Genomic DNA, 15,893 nt, shown 5'->3' on the forward strand with positions numbered 1-15,893 from the left:
TTCTCGAGGTATGGTCGCAGCTGGCGCACAAGTTTTAATTGTGCAAAGGCCCTCCCAGCCACGGCCGACACCTGAGCTTCAAGTGTCAACGCCAAGTCCAGGAGGACCCCCAAGCTGTGGACCTGCGCCTTCAGGGGGAGTGCAACCCCGTCAAGCACAGGTTGCCACCCAATACCCCGATCAGACGTACAACTGACCTGGAGGACCTCTGTCTTGTCAGGATTTAGTTTCAGCTTGTTCAGTTTCAGATGTCCCAGATACTGGTTTTAGGTAGTTAATATCTTGGACATCTCTAGGTTCTGCATCTCTTCCTCTAGACTAGAACTTTATTGAAGATCTAATGTTTACGATATATCCTTAGTTCTTGAAAATATTCATATATGATGCATTTTACCACAAAATGAATATTCTATGATAGTTCTTTTATGCAAAACTGTCTCTAGTGGCTACAGAAGTTGAACTGATTTGTGAAAAACAAAATTCTTAAACAATATAGAAATAAACATTTGCTGCTTGTGAAGGGAGTTTTGCCTTTAGGACATTCATGTACTCTAAAATGCAACCTATGCTGCTTTATCATCCCACACAGTTGATATTTTTAGATATTTTGGATTGAGGATTTCAAGGAGGGTGGAATGCAGTTTAAATGTAACTTGGCAACAGGAACTGAGGACAATTAGAACTGGATTCTGAACAGGCACACCACGCTGTCATATTGGCCTTTTTGTATTGCCCTTTTTGGATCCTTGTACAACCAATAACATTTCTCCTCATTAGTGCAGAATTCAACATGAGCTCACAACAAGCACTGCAATGAGAATAACAGACGTATCCAATGGGACAAAGTTCAGTTTAAGAGGTTTATATTGCAGGAATGTTCAAGAAATCTGCCTCACCAGATAAACTCCATGCTAATTAATCTTTCCTATAAAAGAATCTGTAAACAAACTAGCATGTCTTCGCATTCACCACTACATGCAATGAAAAATAGCTCACTGTGCTTACAAATAAGTATTTCTATGCTAAAAGCTAGAATCATAAGAGAAGCAATGACAGTTTAAAACAACTACAGACATGAAATTCAGAAATTCCCATGAGAATACCAGTTTTATAAATGTGTGCCACTTTAGGATGAAAAATAATCAATTGCTATTTTTCATTCAAAATATATATGGCTTCTTTTTAAAACTATATGGGACGTCAAATATTAACTCTCAGGCAACAACTGGAGCCGCTTTATCATCTGCAGTGGAAATGCTTATCACTTATACAGGCAGTCCTCACGTTACAAACAAGATAGGTTCTGTAGATTTGTTTTATACACACACACACACACACACACGGGAAGGATTAACAGTCCTGTGGTGTTTGTTTTGCTGCCTATGCCCCTGTTCAGAAGATTTCACTACATTTTCTGTCTCTGTGATAATTAGATTTTGAAAAAAAATTGGCTTGTTGTGGAAACAAAGAATGGTGAGAAAGCTTTAGTAGAGACTCCTTTTCCCCATGATAACGCTTTCAGAAATAAATTTTCCTTCCTAGGGGTAGATTCCTCGCACCTCCTGTTGTATCACCTCGATTCTTAACTATGACTCTTTTATAAGTCAGATGTTTCTAACTCGGGAACTGCCTGTACTTAGAGGTTAAGTAGGGAGTTTCTGTCAACTTATTCAACATAAATTGAGCATTCCCTCATTGAAAAAGAAAAGGAGTGCAATGAGTACAATGTTTATAGGAACAAAGCAACAATGTAACATGTCTTGAACAATGCAGCCTTCTTGACCCATGGAAGAAGTAAGGACTCAGTCCTTCCAGCATGATAGAGTTCTTTTGCAGGAAGATGAATGCACAGAAAAACAGATACATAAGAAGCTGGACTTATGTAGCCCTTCAGATACTAGACTTCAACAACAAACAGTCTTCAACATTTGCCACCAATTACCAGAATCTCTGGATTTCTACATGAATCCCACTTTTGCCTTTAAAAAAATCAATCTAGATTTTCTATGTTGCTGATGCTGCTGACAAAGCAGGTATAAGAAATTGCTCCTTTGCAAAATTGGGATCCAGACTCAGGTATCCATATCACTTCTACCTCCTTCTGTACCTCTCACCCCAGCGTTAACAATGGCTTCATATACACAAACCATGGCTAATGCAACCCAAGATCATATAAACTAGATATTTGATGTTCATACTGCAAAACAACTTCACAAATAATGTTTTGAAGGTATTAGAATTTGAGATTGCTGGGGCAAACATAAAATGCAGAGTGACAATTAATCTCAATAAGGGATGCATCAGTCTTAAGTTGGAAGGTACAAGGTAGAACATTAGCTACACTGACTCTTGATTTGCAAACTGTGCCTGTAAATCTTTTCAGAAATAATACAACCATAGCCACTGTAGACAAACCCAAATTCAGCACACAAATCTGATACAATGTCAATGTACATTGGCAGGTAAAAAGCATTCAGAAGTCATTCAAAAATGACATGAGCATCCCCATCTCACCTGTTTCACAGAACTCAAGCACTTTATAAATATTAAAGCACATACAGAAGAAATTATATATTACTAAGCTTGTGTAGCCTCCCTAAGAAGGAGTTCCAGGGCCTTACAGCAGCCACTGAGAAAAAGCTCTCCTTCCTTCCCATATCTGTGAGGATGTTGAGACTGAGAGAAGGGTCTCTCTAAGATCTCAAAGCCAGGACAGGTCTGCATAGGAAAATAGTCTTTCAGACAGCCTATATCCATTTATACAGCTCTTAAAGCATTCGTAATAATAATTTTGAATTGTGCAGGATTTTTTAAATAACCAGCTCCTATCAGAAGTCTGGCCAAAAGGCTTTGGGCCAGTTGAAGATTCCAAACACGTCAAAGGTAGCCTCATCTAAAGTATATCAAAGTAGTACAAAGGTATTTTTCGTTGTTTTTAAAGCAGAAATGCAGTTTTTAGTCACTTATAAAACACTGCTAATGATTTCAATTAAAAGAGTTGTATATGGATTGTATTACTTTTAGTGAGGTCCAGAACTATGGCAGAACCAATGAGACAAGACAGCTGGTTAACAAAAAATAAAAGGTTGTTTCATATCAACAACTCTTTTAGTAATCCTGCCACTTTTTTAAAAAAGTATTTACAATAATCTACTCCTTGTTATGTAAGACAGCTTTCTGTTTCCAAGCAACATAATATATATATACACACACACACACACACCACACACACACACACACATCTGCGCCAAGGTATCGTTTTTCTCTTCTGAGAGAATAGATTCATTACAGTTTTACTTATAAGAAGCATACAGATTAAATTTTATTGTAAAATGGGGGCATATTTTGAAGGTTAATTGTCTTTCCATGTCTCTTTGAATGCTTTTTGTCACAGTTTACCTACAAGATAATGGATCTTCAACATTTCTATCCCCGTGCTAAAATTCCTTGACATTTTTGTTTAAAAGAAAACCTAAGTAGAAATGGTTACTAATGGGAGCAGATTAACTGGATCAGTTGGTTCAAACTTAAATTAAATTGTTCTGCTTCAATAAGCAAGATTGTAAAATATACACCAGTAGTTCCAACAGACAGAATTATCTTTCCAGATTTTCTGATCACTGTTCTTTTTCTCAGCTATAACTGGCCAGAAAGAGCAACAGTAACAGACATAGTGGAGGCACAATCACAGACACCTGCCAATAGAAAGCTAGAAAAATAATGTATCCAACATTGTACACTCAAATTACACAAACTGCTATGCCTTTCTCCCATGCGCATTGGACACTGTGGTTCTATGAAGAATCTAGCAGAATGTTCAGTACAACACCAGCAAATCCTATACTTATACTAATCACTCTACACCAGGTACGGGCAAACTTCGGCGCTACAGGTGTTTTGGACTTCAGCTGAGGGGGGGGGGGGGAAGGGCCTGAGGCCAGGAATTGTGGGAGTTAAGTCCAAAATACCTGGAGGTCTGAAATTTGCCCATGCCTATCTATACACATCTAATATTCAACTACCTTCCATTGCAGAAATGTAAACATATCTCAGAAAAGAATAATGGCATCTTTACACACTATTCAGTGGCAAATTCCTATTTACTAAACATAGTGTTACCTGTTTAAATATGATAATGTATATGTTGGACACTGCAAAGTTTTAAGAGCATGCATTCTGTAGCTCATTCTTTTAAAACAGTTATCACTGAAAAGAAGAAACAAGGCTAAATCTAATAATTAGTGTCAACTTGAGTAGACCCATTGAATCAATGGAACTTACATAAATGTCAAGCTACCAAGTTCTCATTGATTAAGTGGGTCCATTCCAGTTAGGCGTAACAATTGTATTCAGCTCACATTATAGGCACATCTCCCTCCTGCCCCCCATTTCACTATAAGGATGATCGAAAAATGAAATCTTAGTGTTCCATTTTTCTTCCAATTAAGTAATGGGAGCAAAACTACAGGGCGACTCAGAGGTCATGCATTACTCCAAATAGTTTCTGAAAACAGAACCTAGAAAACCAATTACATGCTAATCCAACTGAAACAAGTTTCAAAACTTGGAGCGCTTTTTCTTAGCCATGACGTTTAAATCAAACCTGGTTTACCAACATAGCATAACATTCCTTTCCTCCTATAAAGGCTTGTTTGAATCTGAAGGGCAAGTATAACCACACATTTTTGGAGCACAGGGATGTGGGATGGAAAATACAAACTAATCTAAAATCTAGTGCACCAAGTTTTGAAGCCTTTAAAAATGAACAGAGGCTTGAATTCCTTTCTTCATTTTCTGTGGTGTTTGGAATTTTTATAAACCTATCTTTAGTAGACTATTCTTAATAGAGAGTTATCATAAAATTTTAGATGACCTCTCATGCACAGTCTATAGGGATCTACTGAGTAGTCACAAATGAAAATACACGTATACATACTGTTGGTCTTCATGCACGTTTATCCTGCAGCACAATGTTAAAATAAGTGGTAACTGAAGAGATTTGGAAAAGATATTTACGATCAACAAGTCTTTATTTCCTTTTTCATTCCTAAGTTTCAACATAAGATGGGAAACAACTTTATGCATTTGTTCCCAAACTTTTGGTTCTTTTGGTTTGGTTCCCAAACTTCTGGATGGCCCACGAGGTCTCTTCCAACTTTATGATTCTATGACTTCAGCTCCCAGAATTCCTGACAGTTGGAAAAGTTGCCTGGGGCTTATGGGAATTTTAGTCTAAAACACCTGGAAGACCAGAATTTGGTAACTGCTGTTACAAGGTATGGTAAGAGATGACACAGTTCAAGTTATTATATACAATAAAATAATTTTCTGTGTCCAATTCAAATTATTAAGTCCACGGGAAAATAATTGTGCCACATACGCACAATTAAATATAGCTGGCCCTCCATATCCATGTATTCAACCATCCATGGATTGAAAATATCCCCCCTCAAAAAAATTCCAAAAAGCACACTTTGATTTTGACATTTTATATAAAAGATACCATTTTACTACGGCATTGTATATAATGGAACTTGGGCATCCATGGATTTTGGTATCCACAGGGGGTTCTGGAACCAAACCTCAGTGGATACCAAGGGTCTACTGTAGTTATATTATTTTATAGCCTTTAGGCGCAACTGAAAACCAGCCTGTTTCACGGTTTTTCAATTTGTTTTAAGTGATGAAAAAGATATTGTATCAAGTCTTACCCATTTTTGAAATATAAAACATGTGCCCTCTGAAGTCCTGTTTCTAAAAAATATCCAAGTTCTTGTTCATGTGTTGTAGGTCCTGGTTTAGGGCTTCTGTTCTGCATAGTGGAAATCATTAGCTAGGAGACCAGACAAAGAAACACGTCAGACTCATCTAAGCACTGTTTTCCCCCACTACTTTATTTGCCTCAGTAAACATACACACACGGCAATAAAGAAAGTCAAAGCATTCTGAACAAAATGTGCTGAACAGATTACTTTCAGCTGAGGTTTCTAAAGAATTTCGCCATCAATATGAGCTACTCTTTCCCAGCAAATCATGGAATATCCTATCCTGGCAAGAAGTAAGAAGGTCATGCGATCTGTTTTTAAAAATGCAAGCAAAGACCAAATAACAGGCTATTCAGGCTTGACTACATGCCTTCAAAGAGTGAATTAGGCATGAAAGCTACAAATTATTATTTTTTAAAGCTACTCTAGTAACATATTGTAGGTAGCAGTGATTTCAAAAGAAAATTAAAGTAGAATGCAGAATTACATAACTGATTATTTTTACATCAAAACAATCGATATAATGGGCATATCCCAATTTAATGTGCCCACTTCATACATCAGAGCTTATTTGGAGGAAATATTGGATAATGTTAGATATGTAGTGGTTACTGAGAAAGACTGCTAGTCTGAATGAAGAATCAGGTGAAACCTTGGACCATCTTTTTCCTTCAGCAAATTTATATCCTAAGGACCTTCTCTCCTACTATTAGTATGGGATTGTATTGTGTTAATAATTTTAGAGATTTAGTACATTTGTTCAATTTTTACATACACGCACATTTTAGTTTTATATCCTAACTCTTTCTGTTTGTCTTTAGGTATTTTAGTGAGTTAGGTCTTCTCGTTCTGTTTTATGTAGAAGTAGTGGTATCCTTGCATAGGCATAACCATGGAGTTGTTCTGTCAACAAGAAACTAAGCATGTTTAATAACCAAGGCATACCCTTCCTTCAGTGGGATCTGAAATAACTCATCAAGGTTAAATAACCAAACAGGACTTGTAGGACCAATTGATAGTAGTAGTAGTAGTAGTAATAAAATCGCCCTCTCTCCCCGGAAGAACTCAGAATGGTTTACACAGAGAAAAAAGGCAAACATTCAATGCCCAAAATAAATACAAACATATCAAAAATCCAAAGTAATACACGATAATAACAGTAAACTTATAACAAAGACTTAATCATCAAAATAAAAACAGAATAAAATAAAACATTAAGACATGATAACACTAATAACATGAGTTAACATTAAAACATATACCCTGGTAATAAAACAGTAAAAATACATTAGAAATGGCTATCACAGGTGTTCACTTAAAATGTGTCATAGTCGCCATGAGGTAGAAATAAGATTAGCTAGCGATCTGATGAAATGAATTAAAGTGTCCTAGTCCTCTTCCTCTCCATACGCTAAAGTGCATAAGTGCGTTTTCAATATTTTTTTAAAGAACAATCAATAGCAACTCTACCATTCAAGTTTGTTATAATGCATCACGTGGTTTCTAGGTTTAGAGCTACATCCTAGAAGTGCTAGTTCCTTCCATAGGATGCCTGACTACAATTTCTATATATATTCAAATATTCTCCATAAGAAATTGATATCCATACAGAATCTGAATATGAGGGATGACATGAGAAATATGGATCACTGCTAGAACTTACTTTTCTCCACTAGTATATCAGAAATTGAGAATAGCACTTAGGCAATGTTTATTTCTAGGTAGTGAACATTTTCTCTATGTATGCTAGTTGACGAAATAGTTGTTCAATGTCTCGTCGATTACTCTGACATTTTTATTGTGGCTCCCCTTGGAGAAAATCTGTTGGCCAATCTGATGCTTGGCTGGAATTTGGGAAACACAGGTTCAAGTCATTGCATGCAACCTACTAATTGACCTGGGGCCAGCCATGCTCTCTCAGGCTGATCTATTTCACAAAGTTGTGAGAGCCATGTAAACTGCCTTGAACGTAATGGAAGGAAAATGGGAAATAAATATATCTAATTACATAATTAATAAATAATGCTTAGTCTTTGTAAGAAGATAGTGTTACTTCATAATATGATCTGTTTTATAACTGTATACTCTGTGAGACTTATTTTTGGGTAGACCTGCATAGGATAGCATTGTTATTCCGTCTGGTGACTAAATCAATAAGGGCAATGTTTCCCTTTGGACCAGGTATCCCAGCTTACCCTTTCTATCTCTTGAAGATACAGAAGTGCTATGTCTCCAGCTTTTTCATAGCACATAATGATATCTTGTTTGCGATCTGCTCGGAGGTTACTTGTTGATGAAGAAATTGGCAACTTTTCTAGACAAAGACCTGAAAACAAAGACATATTAATTTAGGAAAATAGTTTAATGCTAAATCCATCTAAATACATGGTGACTGTATCCATTTAGTGGAGCCACATACATAATTCCATGTGAGTTAAGAAATCAGAAAGACAAGAGTAGTGTCATAAGGCTGTTTTCCTTTTATGTTTCTTGGATGTCTGTTTGCTAGTTAAGGTGTACTGTTTTTAAACCAGAGGAGTAGATTTCAATGTGGACAGCCCAAGATAGAACATAAAGCCAGGTTTATAGCTATCTTCTCCTATCATAGTGGACTCACCATGTTAAAAAAAATTCCATGATGGTGGGACTACCTGACTCTGTGAGGCAAAAAACAATGCTGATAGTGATTGTACTTCTGGGAGGGCCTTTCATTTCAGGTTTTTGCTGAGGAACCAGACTAAAGGTGACAATGAGCTACTGGTCAGCAATAGCAGTGGATGTGACACTGGAGGAGAAGCTTAGAGAAAAGAGCAATAGTACCATAGCTGATGCTTCTTCATGCTGCTTAGAAGGAGGGAATTATAAATTAATCCTGAAGCATTTCATCTTCAAAATCCTTTGATGGAACAACCCAAACTGAAATAAGAGACAGAACACAAGATGCCTGGAACACACTCAATGAGGATCAGAGGACAAGTAATGACGGAGGAGGACTCAAGCTGAATTGATGTTCAACATCTGACATGCTCAGAGGTGAAAGGAAAGCCTGAAGCTGAATAACACATACTATAGGAACATGGACTGTGAGAAGCATTAATCAGGGGAACCAAAATAAATCAAGAAATGCATGTATAAAAATTGTAAGTGTAAGAAGAAATGAGGCTGCATCAATAAGTGAGAAGAGAGCTAGCAAAAAAGTCAAAGAACATTACAAAATCTGACTAAATTATGTCTATAAAACTTCTAAAACAGATCAGTACAACCATAATCCAACTTTGTGCTCCAACCAGAGGCAGAAAAGAGCCTATACTAGAGTTAAGGGGGAGACTGATCACATAGAAAAATAAGACAAACTTGTTATCACAGGGGATTTGCACGCAACACTGAAACCATGGCAGTTACAGTGGTATCAAAATGCATTCCTTCTATAGCGCAGATGTACCCAGAATAGAACCAAATGTGGGGAAATTCCTGTTTGTTTAAAAAATTAACAGAGGATATCAGTGAGACAAAATTCTCCAGAAGTAAATTTTGGCCCAAGAATTAATTTTGATCCAAGTTAGCTTCACACTAACACACTCATATTACAAACCTGTAACACTGATTTGCAATATTGGATCAAAGTGGATCAAAGAAAAACAAACTTTTGGCATCTGATATATTGTGGTGTAACATTAACTGGACCAGAAAACTAATTAATCAATTCCACTATCCAGGTGAAATAATCTTTTTACTTTCAACAGCTATAGATAGAGACAGAGAGATAGAGAGACAAAGAGACTGAGCCTGCATGCAGATATTGTCTCCATTGTAGATTCATCTATCTACAACCGAGGAAGCCTATCTAAAATCCTCCCACACAGAAAAAAAAACCCTTCACTGCAACATAACTAGTGCTTGAACTGCAGTCTGCAGGGCACACAACTGCTGGAAGGTTATTCACATCTCCCTCAGATTAATTTTAGAAATTATTTAGAATCTTTTGTCAATGCTGCCACTGAGTTTGCTTTTTCTAAAGTAAAACAAGCCTCATAGATGGTATATGTTTACTCTTCCAGACAAAAAACGCAATTTCAAAAGCTAGCAAAGGCATTCAAGCATAGAAAATTCTATATCCTACTGAACATAAATTGCTGTGTTCTCAAAACACTGACCCAGCTTTCTGTCCTGCACGCACAGTGCGAAGCACATCTTGAACCAACACTGCCACCTACAGAAACAAATCCCTCACTGTGTTTTTACAACTGAATGTGGAAAAGATGAAACCTGTCCTTATCGTAATATAAACAGAATCTTGGAAACAGACAAAATATGTCACCAAGACAATACGAGAAAACACTGGGAATATTAAACCCCATTCAAAACTGTGTTATCACATTGTGCCCCATTCGTTATAGAGGAACATGGAAAACATTAAAAAGTAAATTTTATTCGAGTGGTTACAAAGGGGATCTGGGAATATATTTCAAAATCACAAATATGAAGATTTGATAAGATTACTACTTCTACAAATGATATGGCCATGCTTGTATCTGGAACTAACAAAAATGCAAATGACAATCAAAATCAGAATGACATAATTTACAAATATTTCGTTATATTGTTTTTCATAATGAAGAAATGCTTACTAATCAATAGTTTTAAAAAGTAATCTACTCTCATGAACAAGGTAACGTTAGAGCCACAAACTGATGTTTGACAACAATAAAAACAATAAGAATAATACATTTTATTTGTTACCTGCCTCTCCTAATGGTTCGAAGAAGGGTACAACAAAGTCAAAACATATTAACATAAAATACATGCAATAAAATACACAGATCAAAACACATCATTATAAAATACATACACAACACACAGGATACAAAAATCAACATATAGCGGCAATAGAATGCAAATTTAAAACTCTTGTTTCGAAGTTGACTGCGTAGATCTGCTGGAAGAGATCTTCAATTGGGTCTTGAATTCAGACAACTGGTTTAGCTGTTGGAGCTCTTCCGGCAGGTCATTTCACAGTCGTGGGCTGTCAGTGAAAAGGTCCTCTGGGTCACCAGTCAGGTTATGGCTGGTTAGAGTAAGTGTTCCTCAGAGGACCTCAGTGTCCTAAGAGTTGGATTGTGTGGGAGAAGGTGATCCTGTAAGTAACCTGAACCCAAACCATGTAGGGCTTTGAAGGCCAAAACCAAAAATATAGCTCTGCTTTTGTGAGCATTTATTTATTTATTTATTTATTTACAGCATTATTTACAGTCACCCAAGGGGACTCAAGGCAGCTTACAAAATCTGGCAAAATTCAATGCCAATAACAGAATTCAATAAAATAAAACATAGCACATTTAAACAATTGAGCATTAATGAATAAAAACAGTATACAAAGCTTAAAACATATAAAGTGCTTAGATCCATTCATCCAGAAACTGCACATAAACCTTAGTTCGTACCATGCCGTGCTGTAGAGCTTATTCATTAAACGCTTGCGCACATAACCATGTTTTTAGATTCTTCCTGAAGCCCAAAAGAGATGGGGCCTGCTGAATAACGCTAGGGTGTTCCACAACCGAGGAGCCACCACTGAGAAGGCCCTGTCATTCTTACCAGCCACGCTTGCAAGGCAGGTGGGACCGAGAGCAGGGCCTCCCCAGACGACTTTAAAGTTCTCGATGGCTCATAAATCCTAAATTGCAATGTATTAATTCATAAAGGGAGGGACAGATGCATCACATTTGTGCAAGCTGATGATAGGTCATAGTTTGATTGTTGGAAACAGACAAAGAATTTTTTGAATGAATAGGGAGAATAAAGATTACAGGGGGGGAAACACCGTGAATGTTGACACTCTTAAGCTGTGTGCATATAAATCCAGTGTGCTGGTTTTCTTTTTTATTTGATTACTGCACTGCATCATGGCCCTTGCTATCCTTACACAATATGAACAGAACCTAGCCCCATCAACCTGATCAGAAGTTCAATATATTTCAAAAGTGGGTGAGGTAGAAATCACAAATATACATAAGTGATCCAACCTTTGGTAGAATATGCTTCAGCAATCATCCTCAGCCGGTAAGGAGGTACAGCAACAAGCTGTAAATCATCAATCACAATCCTTGCATATATATTAAGAGCTTCTTTATAATCGCCTTCCACATAGTTTAATTTGGCCATAACTAAGTTGGCTTCTTGTAAGAACTCTGGCTAGAAGAAAAAAAAGGAGAAAAGATGTAGATATTTAATTTATATCAACAGAGAGCATTATCAGATGTTTACATTGTTGTTTTAAAAATGGCAAGCATATCCAGATGTTAGTAGAACTGGTATACAGTGAAAAATTGTTGCAAGTTGAAATCATTGCAATGGTGAATTGCTGCAAGAGGAAATAGGAACAAGAACTAAGCTAGTTAAATTCAGCCAAATGGAAACACATAAACCTCTTTAAGACACTTATGCCAGTGCAGACAGACATCAACTTTCTCAACAAATGCAAGTAACAGGATGTCATTACAAAAGAACTGCAGGTGAGAAACCCACTAAGAGCTACATACTACAAAGTCAACAGTGACGAACTATAGCATTCTCTCCAGGATGCTATTACAATTCCTTATTGATTCTACTGGTTAAAGACCAGAGCAATGTCAAAAACTGGAACTCATCGAAATGTGGCACCTACTGTGCTCTGGCCCTTAACCTGCCAAAAAAGTGGGGGATGCCCAAGCTGTCACTCAGCAAGGACACAGCATTTACCTTAGCTTGCCAAGCCTTACCGATATGTTATTCTACATGGGCCAAGCATTATACCACTCAGTGAATGCATTCTAGAGAGAGAAGAGGAGGAAAAGGACTACTTTTGAGGCTGGAGTGGCTAAGCTGCTGAGCTTGCAGACTGAAAGGTCGCAGGTTCAAATCCCAGGAGCGGAGTGAGCACCCGTTGTTAGCTCTAGCTTCTGCCAACCTAGCAGTTCGAAAACATGCCAATGTGAGTAGATCAATAGGTACCGCTCCGGCGGGAAGGTAACGGCGCTCCATGCAGTCATGCCGGCCACATGACCTTGGAGGTGTCTACGGACAACGCCGGCTTTTCGGCTTAGAAATGGAGATGAGCATCAACCCCCAGAGTCAGACATGACTGGACTTAACGTCAGGGGAAACCTTTACCTTTTTAATCACTATGAAACCTACACAGCAGCTGGAGGAGCCACAGACCTGTTCAGGGCTGGGAGGGGGGGTATGAAGCCTCCTTAGGTGAGACATCATCTTCCCTTCCCTCCAACCTTGTTCTCTGAAGCTCCAGTCTGTCTGTTCATCAGCAAGTTGCTCCCTACCATTTCCAGTTCCATATAACACATACACACACAAAAAGCCTTCCCCTCCCCCTTTTCCTCCCCCCTCACCGTGCAAAAGGCACAGGGGCTCTTTTCCTAGTAGGCAGTAGTAGCAATGAGAAGCAGCTGAGATCTATTTTGCACTGCCACTATTATGCTAGTCTTTCTCTCTTCTCTCAAACCTTCCCCCAGGCCTGCATTGAAGAAATGTGTGCTAGCCACATGCATGAAATTAGTGCAGTTATTCTCCCAACCACTACAGAGATAGGAAAGTGGTCACAAGACTATAGGGTGACAAAGCTATAGTATGTTCCATCTGATGGCAATGCCCTTTGATATAAAGAAATACCAATTGTTTGTGTATATATAGGTTACTACTTGGGGTAGAGAGGGATTCTGCACAGCTACGGCTTCTTCTTCCTCCTTCTGCCAACTTACGCAATGGGTCCTGCCTGTGCTTTCCCAACTGGCAAGCTTTACACTAATGGATTACCCAATTGCCCTCAATCTCTGCTCTTCTAACCATTACACGCACTGGCAAATGTCTGCTGTTTCAATACTTGCAAATTACAGATAAATTCCCTGAATTTGGTGAAGGGTCTGCTCTTTCTGTAGAAAAGAATTATGACTGAAGAACACCTGAAGGAGAACTGAGCAAGGAATGCACCTCTCCTTGAATTAACAGAACTTGTCTTTGATTTGCAAATGATGAAACAGTGGGATATCATCATGGCCAAATTCGACAATATACAGAAGGCTGAGAAGAAACTGTTCAACATTACCTTTTACCGAATGCTGATTAATGATCCTACAGATGAATGCTAGAAGGAATTATATAAACCACTCAGGGAATTTCCAGTGGAAATGAAGAACCAAATCCACATTGTCACACACCCTGAGCCTCAACCAGACACATGCTATACATTCCCAATATACATCAACAGGCAACTCTGGATGGCTCATTGTCACAAGTATTGACTCGCTCACAGTTAGTATCCCTGGACATATGGACAATATCTTTACACCATATGCCACTTGCACTCCCAGCTATGTAGAGGACACTATCAACTTCCTCCAGCAATTACATTTCATCAAAACCTTTCAGGGAACATAATCTTAACAACATAATGTAGAATTTATATATACCAATATCCCACGCAAGGATGGACTACAAGCTGTCAGGAACATGATTCCAGATGGAATCATAGCAAATCTAGCCACCAAGGTCTGCCACATTGTTCTCACACACAACTTCTTCACTTTTGGTAATAACATATACCCTCAAGTTAATGGGACTAAAATGGGCATATACATGGTGCCACAATATGTCAACATTTTCATGGCTGACAAGTCTACTTTCTGGACACCACCATAAAATGACAGAACAGACATCTGAGCACCACACTATACCACAAGTCTACTGATTGCTACTCATACTTACACACCTCCAGTTTTCTCCATGAATACACTACCTATTCCATAGTTTACAGCCAAGCCCTCTGATACAATCACACCCACAAGACAACAATCAGTACTAAAAGTACCCACTATAATAAGAACTAAAATACACACATGGCAAGACTTGTATCCAGGACTAATAAAGAAGACAGGTAAAAGCAGAATCCCACTAGTGGTGACATACAGTTCCCAACTAAGATGTATAATTGATGACCTACAATTCTTTCTGAATAATAATGTCATCTACTCAAAGGCTCTTGGCTGCAGGCTTTTACATGCTTACGAGCAGCATCCCAATCTCAGTTACTTGCCTACAGAACATACAACACAGGTACAAGATCTTGCCACAAATCCAGATGCCAGCTTTGCCCACACATCTACTCAGGAAATGTCATCACAGAACCTAATGATATCACCAACAATACTAACAGTACTTTCATTTGTTCATTCTCTTAATATGATATATGCCATCCTCTGTCAGCAATGCCCTTCAACACTCCACATGGGGAAACAGACCAATCTCTGCAGCAGCAAATAAATTGAAATAGAGTTAACATTTGGATTGTGTATACACAAAAAACAATAGCAGAACACTTCAGTTTCCTGAGCATTCCATCTTGGACTTCAGAATAACTGTCCTTGAACCCTCAAAAATCTACAAAGTAAGACTGAAAAGAGAAATAACAAAATTGGAATATATACAGAAACCCCAGTTCATTGACAGTGGGTTGAACAAAGTCAATGGTTTTCTGGCATACTACACATATTATAATGTTACTTGACACTCCAACTTCATGAGGGCTCTCTTGGCAAGTTTATGACATTTCGTTTTTGTTTCTGCGCAAGCATCACCCTACATTACAATAACTAATTATATCATTTATTTGGTTATCTATCCACTCTCCCTTGAGGCAATATATTTTCACAGACTTCATCCCACAAGAATCATGATTAAAACTGAACTTATCACCTCATCATCATACCAACAAATTTTGCATTACCATGTCTATTCACACAAACTGTTTGTCCATAAAGGTCTGTTACTAGGCAGTTCCTTCCATTCATCTGAGGAAGCAGACTTAGTGTGTAAAAGCTTATGCTAGCAACTTCTTTTTCTCAGTCTCTATAGTACCACAAAATCCCTTTGCACACTGGTAATATCTTAAATTACAATCACAAAAACATCCTGAAGAATATAGATATACGGTAAATACAAAAAGTAATACAATGGGAGTAAAATGACAGAAGGGAGGTCGAGATGTTGTCATTAACTTTATTAATGTGTAATAACCTTGTAAGCGTCACATTTCTGCCACATTCTAGCAATTTCAATCAGTGCAGTCATAGCTTTTCA

At 37.9% G+C, this 15,893-nt stretch overlaps 1 protein-coding gene across 9 annotated transcripts in view; it reads right to left on the bottom strand.

Moving 5' to 3' along the window:
- The window catches only part of ttc7b (tetratricopeptide repeat domain 7B), a 119,484-nt gene that overhangs the window by 80,088 nt on the left and 23,503 nt on the right, over positions 1 to 15,893 (bottom strand). For 5 of the 9 annotated variants that reach the window (XR_010002167.1, XM_062968407.1, XM_062968403.1 and 2 more), the window contains 4 exons: positions 11,789 to 11,957; positions 7,961 to 8,091; positions 5,712 to 5,833; positions 4,937 to 4,960 (listed from right to left, as the gene is read on the bottom strand). Coding sequence is in view for 8 of the 9 variants with exons in the window: in XM_062968403.1 (XP_062824473.1) it covers positions 4,937 to 4,960; positions 5,712 to 5,833; positions 7,961 to 8,091; positions 11,789 to 11,957 (446 nt within the window). In the remaining variant the exon portion in view is untranslated. The remainder of the gene's footprint in view (positions 1 to 4,936; positions 4,961 to 5,711; positions 5,834 to 7,960; positions 8,092 to 11,788; positions 11,958 to 15,893) is intronic. The other 4 variants (XM_062968408.1, XM_062968402.1, XM_062968404.1 and 1 more) reach the window with 2 other exon arrangements.

Source organism: Anolis carolinensis, chromosome 1 (genome assembly GCF_035594765.1).
Source record: "Anolis carolinensis isolate JA03-04 chromosome 1, rAnoCar3.1.pri, whole genome shotgun sequence".
Classification (NCBI taxonomy): Eukaryota; Metazoa; Chordata; class Lepidosauria; order Squamata; family Dactyloidae; genus Anolis; species Anolis carolinensis.